The sequence below is a fragment of the Orycteropus afer genome, unplaced genomic scaffold (genome assembly GCF_000298275.1).
Source record: "Orycteropus afer afer isolate SDZICR_OR568_19922 unplaced genomic scaffold, OryAfe1.0 scaffold00116, whole genome shotgun sequence".
NCBI classification, from domain to species: Eukaryota; Metazoa; Chordata; class Mammalia; order Tubulidentata; family Orycteropodidae; genus Orycteropus; species Orycteropus afer.
Window position 1 is genome coordinate 4,181,494 of NW_006921703.1, and position 9,961 is coordinate 4,191,454.

Below are 9,961 nucleotides of genomic sequence, written 5' to 3' on the forward strand. Positions count from 1 at the left end.
TGACATATCTGACAAAGGACTTATCTCTAGAATATATAGAAAACTCCAACACCTCAATAACAAAAAGACAAATAATCCAATTAAAAAATGGGCAGAAGACACAAATAGACACTTCACCAAAGAGGATATTCAGGTGGCCAACAATCATATGAAGAAATGCTCACAATCATTAGCCATTAGTGAGATGCAAATTAAAACTACAATGAGGAACCATCTTGCCCTAGCACTAGCAGCAAAATTCAACAAGACAGAAAATAACAAATGCTGGTGAGGACGTGGAAAGATCTGGACTCTCATACACTCTGGTGGGACTGTCAAATGATACAACCACTGTGGAAAGCAGTATGGCAATTCTTAAAAAGTTGAAATTAGAAATACCATTTGACCCAGCCATTCCATTACTAGGTATATATCCTAAAGAAATGAGAGCCAGGACAAGAACAGATATATGCACATCCATGTCCATTGCAGCACTCTTTACAACAGCCAAAAGATGGAAACAACCTAGCTTTCCGTCAACTGAAGAATGGATAACCAAACTATGGTACATAAACACAATGGAATACTATGCAATCCTAAAGAATCACATAGAATCTGCAGAACGCCCACATAATGTAGATGAACTTGGAGGACATTAAGCTTCACATAGAATCTGCAGAACATGCATAACGTAGATGAACTTGGAGGACAATCATAGAGATTAGATTAGCTGAATGAAATACGTCAATCACAGAAGGACAAATATTGTATTAGTCTGTTATTGTGAAAAGTCAAGGAAAGGTTTATATATGGAAGGTAATTTTCTTTGTTGGTTACCAGGGGTGGGAGGGGAGGGGAGGGAACACTGTTAGATAGGTAGAGCCAAGTACTGATTTTGGTGAAGAGAAGGGCAATGTATCACATGTTAGTGATCAACACAGTGGCACTGAGGAAGAGGAAGACATAAAGAGGTGCATAGGAGGAACAGACAACAAAGATGAACCCTTTTACACATACAGTATTACATTGTCAATGAAGGCAATAATGGATATAAGGGTGGATAGATGATTGGACAGGCTAAACTACTAGGTATGTCTATGCAGGGGAGAGTGGCCCAAGCCCGTGTAAAAGGTTGGCAGACAATGTTTCTACAAGTGTATTTCTATATTCTGTAAGAATTTCTAGGTATATAGTGGAGCTGACAAGGGACAAGGTTGTAGTCACTTCTCGGCCACAGCCAGAGTGAGTGAGTAGTTGGACCTATGGGCTTGGGACACTACCTGCAGGAGGCATCAAGCTCAATTGGTATAACATACTAAACAAAACATTGTTCCACATCCTACTTCAGCAAGTAGCAACTGCAATCTTAAAAGCTTGCAAGCAACCATCTAGATGCAACGATGGGTCTCTCCTCATCTAGAGCAAAGAAGAATGAAGAAAACCAAAGGCACATGGATATAATTAGTCCAAGCGACTGGTACACCATGCGATCCTCAGCCTATGCAACTATGAGACCAGAAGATCTAGAGGTGCCCAGCTACCACTGTCAACCACTCGGAAGGAGATCTCTGTAGGAGATCCTGGATAGAATGGGAGAACAATGTGGAACAAAACTTAAAAACATTAAAAAAAAAAAAAAAGGACCAGGTTTGCTGGTCTGATAGAGCCTAATGGAACCACTGAGACTATGGCCCCTTACTGCCCTTCAGGTCTGGAATTGAACCCACTCCTGTGTCTTCCAGCCAAACAAAAGACAGGCATATGATATGAGGTGAACATTTACATTAGGTAGATATACTCCTTGGAGAGAACAATCATAGAGATTAGAAGCATTATGTATGCACAGGGTGACAGCTCAAGGGGCAGGAGTGCATGGAGGGAAGGACACAGGGAAGAGGGAACTATGGGGAGGAAGTGGGAGAGAAGCTGATGCATTGTGGTAAATTGTCAATGTCATGAGACAAAATGTATGTGAGCTGCTGCATGGAAAGTGAATGTGCTCTGTAAACTTTCACCCAAATCACAATTAAAAAAAAATGATCAGAGGTATATAATCATAATGTATTTTAAATATTTTAGAAATATGTACCTGTAAGTGTATAGGATTCTATAGGTTTCCATATTATAAAAATGCAGATATATGGAAAAATTTCTAAAATTTTTAATTAGTGACTGTTATTCTTTTAAATGTCATTTCACAACATTTTAAAAACTATAATGAAAATCTTTAGCAAGTATTTACAAAATACATACTTTTAAAAATAGATGAATAAGGCCATCATCACAATCAGCTAATTATTTTGCTCTCATAGAATAATATTGTCTTGAAAACCAAGTTTTTGAAGAAATATTTGGCTCCACTACCTTCTCCAAGGAGGTCTGGTGGTACAGTGCCTAAGGCATTTGACTGCTCACCAGAAGCTTGGCATTTCAAACCCACCAGTCACTCCACAGAAGGAAGATGAGGCAATCTACTTCAGTAAAGATTTATCATCTTGGAAACCAAATGAGGGTCCCTATGAGGTGGAATTGACTCAGTGGCAGTAGGTTTGTGTTTTTTACATTCACTCTAAAACTTTTCCGAAGTTAAAATTCTACTGAATTATGTAAAAAGCATTTGACATATAATACCATTATCAGAAGAGGGGTTTTCCACAGGTAATTCAAACATACAAAAAATGGAAGATAAAATATTTAAAGTTCTATTTCAAGTTTTAAGCTATATAATAAAATGTATAAATTTATAAAAATACCTTTGCAGATTCAGTTGCATTGGTGGATATCAAGACACTCTGAGATTTAAACAGTAGTGCGTCAACTGTATCAACTGTTAATTCATCATCCGTAATCAGTTCTGTTTTCTCCTTTTCTCCCTTAAGGATATCAGCAGTCAGTTGACTTTGCTTGGGTTTCTCAGGTGCAGTAGGAGCAAAGTCTTTCAAAAATAAGTGCTCTTCATTTTCTTTTGACTTCAAGGAACTATAGTTTTCAGTGAATTCTTCATTCTGATCTATTTTAAAGTAGAGTAACAACATTAACACTCCCTTCTGAATTAGATAATAAATTCACTTGTTTTCCTCTATATGATGGCTCTCTATAATTTATTTTGCATGATAAAACATAAAACAATCATATTAAACTTCAAGTTTTTTCTAAAGCAAGCTACAAAAGAGAAAATGACTACAGTTAATCTATTGAAGTATTTAGAAAATCCAATACTTAAAAAAGTAGCATCTTAATAAACAGAATGTGGTAACCATCCAAACACAAAGATGCATCAAAAGACCTTGTCAATGTATAAATTAAGTATGTAAAATGGTAAAATCTGTTCTATATAAAGCTTTGTTTCTAAGCTGTAACAAAAGGCAGTGTAAGTAGGAGTCATATCATCTCTACGCCATTTCAGTTCCTAGCAGTATAGTTACAGAACTGTACAGATGCAAAGAATGCAAGTTTAGAAGGGTGCACCCCACAGATAAAGCTAGTTTTCCATAACTTTCATCCCCACACATGATGCAGTGTTGCCTCCTATACCTAAAGGTGCACCAAAAGGAGGCCTTTTACTTACCTCTCAATGCTCTAAGGGACATGCTCAAGCTCCAGCACGAGAGGAGAATCAGGTTAACTTTTACAAAATTGCTTCGATTATTCCAATGCTATCATACTTTGTAATGTGCAACAGAAATAAAATAGTGTTTTTTTGTAGAGATTGCCAACTTTGAATGCTACTAAGATCCACCTCTTGGCTAAACCTGCATCTTCACTGACAAATGTCTTGATTCTGCTGCTTTCATTACAGCCATTTTGTTTGAACTCCTCCTGAGGTTTAAGCTAGATTTAAAATAACTTTTCTATTATACTTATACATTCACATCTTAGGCAATACTTTAGACTCATTATCATTACTCAATTCTTTAGTGCTGTTAATAACTCTATGCAGTAAAAGGAACACAGTTGGAACTAAAGATTCAAATTGTGGCTCTACCACTAACCTTGGGTATGTTTCCCAATTATTTCTGCACTTCAGTTTTTCCAGTCTGCAAAATGACAAAAATTATACTACATAGTAAGCACTTAATAAATGTTAGTTATACATCCATGTTTTAGAAATGGTTATGCTTTTTATTTCTCAATAAGCTCTAAGTTATGGCTCTAAAGAAAGAAGTTATATTAACAAGTCACCCATCACACTTACTATGTGCTTACTATGTACTGGTCTAAGCACTTTACACGTCTTAATCCACTTAGTTCTCACAATAACCTGTAAGGTAGGTTACTCTTACTAACCCATTTTACATGTTAATATACAAGGTTTTTGTTTTTGCTTTTATACAACTTCAGGAAAGTTAATTATTTTGCTCACGTATTTGTGCACAGATTCAAATGCAGCCTAGTCTCACTCCGAAAGTCCACCTAACCATTATGTTGTACTATAAACTGTTACATTGTTGTTATTGTTGTTGTTATGTGCTGTCAAGTCTGCCCGACTCATAGCGACCCTTCCTTGGGTTTCCGAGGTGGTATCACTATAGAAGTAGATTGCCTAACCTTCCTTCCGAGGAGTGGCTGGTGGGTTTGAACCACCAGCCTTCTGGTTAGCAGTCAAGTTCCTTAGGCACTATGCTATCAGAGCTCCTAGACTGTTATATAAACTCATGCATAATAATAATTCGGAGCTTTGGGAGTGCAGTGGCTAGATCACTCAGCTGCTAACTGAAAGGCTGGCAGTTTTAACCCACCATTCATTACACAGAAGATACGGCAATCTGCTTCCATAAAGATTTACAGCCTTGGAAACCCTATGGGGGCAGTTCTACTCTATCCTATAAGATCACTATGAGTTGGAATCAACTCAACAACAACAGGTATTGGTTTATAAGTGGTCAAATTTAGTGATCACTGTGTGTCAGGAACCAGGTTAATGGCTAAAATGCACTGTATTCCTTAAATTTCAAAAAAGTCTTATTCTTATAAGTTAATAGTTTGCTATGAATTGTTATGAATTAGGGAAATTGAGACACTGAGAGATTAAGTACTGTGTCTAAACTGACATGATTAGTAAACTGCAGTTGGGATTAAACTTCAGGCAAACATGTTATTTTTCCTGTAATTATGGAGACCATTATTTCTCCCACAAATAGAATTTTGAGCAAAAGATGTCACAAATAAAATAAGGTAAAATAATTAGACATAACCACCTGCAATGGATGTTTTTTCCCCAGATGCTGGTGAGAAAGAATCTCCAAGACTTTCTTTAAGTGATGATGACACTAGACTTGTTACCGATGGACACTGTTTAAAATAAAATGTGGGTTTAGTTCTAAAGATTTCTAGAGGCAATAACATTATTAAGATGATTTCATAACTCTGAAATCTACATTATTGGAAGAATGCTCCTCAAACAACATAACTGTTAAGCCAAGGGAGGCTAATCTGTTTCACTTTACAGCTCTGATCTCTTGATCACTAAGATAGTCACTAAAAGAGCTACTGTATTTATCCAACTGATTCCCCCTCTATCTGTTTTTAGCAGTTCTCCAAACTCTCACTGCTCTAAATTCAAATCTCTTATAAATATTTAAGCAAAGTTTTGATGCCTTTTTCTCTAATTCTCATTCCTTAAAAAGTATCAAGATAGTGGGTAAAAACATTTTTTCAAACAAATATTATTAGTTGCTTAAATGATGACAGTTTATAAAAGCAAGTAAACAGCTACTTCCAAACCTTTTTGGATAGGAACAGTATATAGGTTTAATACTCTTGAGGTTTTCTGAACACTCTGACTATTACATCTGAAATAATTATATTTGTGTATCTAGATAAACATCTCTTTGTAGAATAATAGTCTAGTCCAAAGGTATTAATATAGTATAATAAGTTTACTTTTGTATACATAATATTTTATGTGTGTAAAAAAAAATTATATGTCAAAAGCAAGGGACAGAAACCATCCAGGATAATGGTAAAACAAAAACAAAAACAAAAACAACTCATTGCTGTTGAGTCGGATCCGACTCATAGTGATCCCTCCTCCTTGGGTTTCTGAGGCAGTATCACTACAGAAGTATATTGCCCAATCTTCCTTCCAAGGGGTGGCTGGTGGGTTTGAACTGCCAGCCTTCTGGTTAGCAGCCAAATGCCTTAGGCACTATACCACCAGAGCTCCCAGGGCAATGGTAGAAGGGAAGAAACACCGGAATCTACCTTGAGACACAAAAGCTTCTCCTGAGGACATGTGGTGTTACCAGCTTTTTGCCTGAGGTAATCTCTTAATCTGTGCAGCTCAAAGTGGTAGAAGGCTGTCTCCTTAGAAGGCTGGATTGAGTGGTTAAGGATAGAGAGCATGAACCCCCAAATATGCATATAAAATTCATCCAAATAATTGACTTATCTATGCAGGGCTTGGGGAAGACCTGAGAAGGTCTTGTCAAACTGTAGCAGCTAATAAATAAATAAATAGATAGATAGATAGATAAATAAATAAATAAAATAACTAAGTGACATCTGTCACAGGGGAGTTGGGAATTTGAATCTAGTCAAGATATATACTTGCTAGAAAACATGTTCAAAGGGACATGACAGAATTCAGTATCTCTACAACATGTCATTCATAAATCCAGTATACAATCAGCAGTCACTAAATATGTGAAGAAGCAGAAAATGGCAACACATATTCATGGGGGGGGTAAGTCAACTCAAAGATGACCTCAAAAAACAAACTCACTGCCGTTGAGTCTGATCTGACTCATAGCGACCCCCCCCCTTTGGGTTTTTGAGGTGGTATCACTGTGGAAGTAGATTGCCCAATCTTTTTTCCAAGGAGTAGGTGGTGGGTTTGAACCACCAGCCTTCTGGTTAGCAGTCAATTGCCTTAGGCACTATGCTACCAGAGCTCCCAAAGATGACCTAGATGTTGCAGTTAGTAAATAAGAACTTCAAAGTAGCTGTTATAAATATGCTTAATCATTTAGATGAAAACATGCGTGATGGAAAAACAGATGGGAGATCTCATTAGAGATATTAAAAAAGTACCAATGGAGATTGTAGAAAACCAAAAATATTTATTCTATTTTTTTAATATCCTTAAAAGTCTATGTCAAAGAGTTTAAAACACTTTTTAAAGAAAAGTTATACTACTGTATTATGGCAATTATATCATATGTAGATGTAATATATATGACAATAGCACAGTGATGAGGGAGTATATAGACATATACTGCTGCAAAGTTTCCATATTAAATGTGAAATAATATAATACCGACTCTAAGTAGATCATGATAATTTATAGCTGCATAGTCATTCACAGAGAAAACATGAAAAAATTAATACAAATAGGTGTAGCTAAAACGTCAATAGAGAAATCAAAAGGGAAAACTAAAAATATATGATGAGCTCCCCCAAAAAAAGGCAAGAAAGGAGGAACAGAGAAATAAAAATACAGATAAAATAGAACACAAACTGCAAAGCATATCAGTACTTTAATAACTACACTGTTGTTGTTGTTGTTATGTGCCGTCGAGTCGGCCCCGACTCATAGCGACCCCTCCTTGGGTTTCCGAGGCAGTATCACTACAGAAGTAGGATTGCCTAACCTTCCTTCCGAAATAACTACACTAAACACTCCTAAATGAACTAAACACTACAATTAAAAAGTAGAGACTGTCAAATTTGATAAAAACAATATCAAACATAATCAGTTAGATGCATTTGGAGTAAAAGACACCGATAATCTAAAAGAAAAAGAGAGAAAAAGACATACCATGTTAACATTATAAGCAAGGTATCAGACAAAACAGACTGTGAGATAAGGGGCATTATTACAGAGATAGAGATATCTCATACTGGGAAAAAGGGTCAAAATTTCAAAAAGACACAATAACAATAAAAAATGTGCATATGTCTAATAGCAAGTTTTAAAATACATAATTATAGGGGAAATGCAGATAAATCTTCAAACATAACTAGAAGTTTTAACACTCCTTAGTTGGTAATGTTTCGTAACAACCTAGGACCTCACAATGATAACAGTTGGTAATTGATAGATCAACTCGACAAAAAATTCATTAAGGATAGAGAATATCTGAATGACATTACGAATTATCCTTTGTCCAAATTGAAATTACAGATCAGTATTCACAACAACAAGGAGCTCTGGTGGTGCAGTGCCTAAGGTATTTGACTGTTAACCAGAATGCTGGTTGTTCAAACCCACTAGCCACTCTGCGTTAGGAAGATGGAGCAATCACTTCAGTAGATATTTACTACCTTGGAAACCCAATGGGGGTCGCTGTAAGTTAGAACCAACTTGATGGCAAAGTCGGTTTTTGGTTTATAAACAACATCTGCAGAACACATTTTCTTTGCAAATGTAAATGAAACTTTTACAAGATACACTTAAGCTGGGGATAAAACAAATTAAAATCATATATGCTGTATTATCTAACCACAATAAAATGAAATTATAAATCCATAAAAGTATATTAAAGGAGCCTTATGTGATAATAAACATAAAATGTATCAAAAAATTTGGGGTCCTTTTAAAGCAGTGCTTCGAGGAGAATTTATATCTTTCAATGGTTATATTGAAAAGATTAGGCTTAAAATCAATGAAAAAATTTTCTACTTTAGGAAGCTGATAAAAAATGAGCAAATTAAACCCAAAGAAACAAAAAAAAAAAATAAACAGTAAACTTAGAAAACAAACAATAGAGAAAATTACAGTCAAAGGTAGTACTTTGAAAAGATTAATAAAAATCGAGTAATACCTATCAAGGTTTAATAAGGAAAAAAAAATATCAAACATAAATCATATATGTTGTTGTTGTTACATGCTGTTGAGTCGGCCTTGACTCATAGTGACCCCTCCTTGGGTTGCCGAGGCAGTACTGCTACAGAAGTAGATTGCCCAATCTTCCTTCCAATGAGTGGCTGGTGGGTTTGAACTGCCCAGCCTTCTGGTTAGCAGTTAAGTGCCTTACGCACCATGCTACCAGAGCTCCTAAATCATATATATGCACGTGTGTGTGTGTGTGTGTGTGTGTGTGTGTGTGTGTATGGGAGTTCTGGTGGCATAGTGCCTAGGGCATTTGACTGCTAACCAGAAGTCTGGCAGTTTAAACCCACCAGCCACTCCTCAGAAGGAAGACAACTTCTGTAGAGATATCACCTTAGAAACACAAGGAGGGGTCACTATGAGTCAGAATTGACTTGATGGCAGTGAGGTTTTTCTTTTTTAATGTATATGTATGTGTGTGTGTGTGTGTGTGTATGTGTGTATAAAAACTCACTGCTGTCAAATCAGATGCGACTCATAGTGACCTCTCCTTGGGTTTCCAAAGCAGTATCACTACAGAAGTAGATTGGCCAACCTTCCTTCCAAGGAGTGGTTGGTGGGTTTGAACTGCCAGCCTTCTGGTTAGCAGTCAAATGCCTTAGTCACTATGCCACCAGAACTCCCCATACATATATATTAAATAAATGATGGAATGTCACTATAACCCTATTGTCATCAGAAGTGGATAAATTCCTTAAAAGACACAAACTATGAAAACTAATGAAATAGGAAGTCTGAATCAAAAATATCTATTTAAAAAAAAAATCAAATTCATTATCAAAGAATACCACAAACAAAATTCCAGGCTTACAGGTTTTACTGATGAATTTTCTCATTTAAAAAAAAAAAAAAATATATCACAGATTTGATTTCATATCAAAGTTTTAGAAAATAAAAATGGATGAGACATTCCACAACTCATTTGATATCCAAACAATGTCATTATAAGAAAAAAAAAAGGTCTCAGTAAGTACTAGAAAGAGTCCATTGGATTTAGCAATTAGAAGGCCATTAGGAGTAGAGAAGATCAGATCATAGTCAAACATACTTTCATCATTAGAAATAAGGAAAATTTAGATTATTAAAAAGAGAAGTATCCAAAACACCCAACAATTGGATAATAATTCTAAGATATGGACTATGTTGAGA

General features: G+C 35.9%; 1 protein-coding gene across 1 annotated transcript in view; it reads right to left on the reverse strand.

Annotated features, from left to right (window-relative positions):
* The window catches only part of MAP9 (microtubule associated protein 9), a 47,900-nt gene that overhangs the window by 24,739 nt on the left and 13,200 nt on the right, over positions 1-9,961 (reverse strand). The window contains exons 5-6 of the mRNA XM_007943996.1: positions 5,178-5,271; positions 2,733-2,989 (exon numbers count right to left, since the gene is read on the reverse strand). Coding sequence (XP_007942187.1) covers positions 2,733-2,989; positions 5,178-5,271 — 351 coding nt within the window. The remainder of the gene's footprint in view (positions 1-2,732; positions 2,990-5,177; positions 5,272-9,961) is intronic.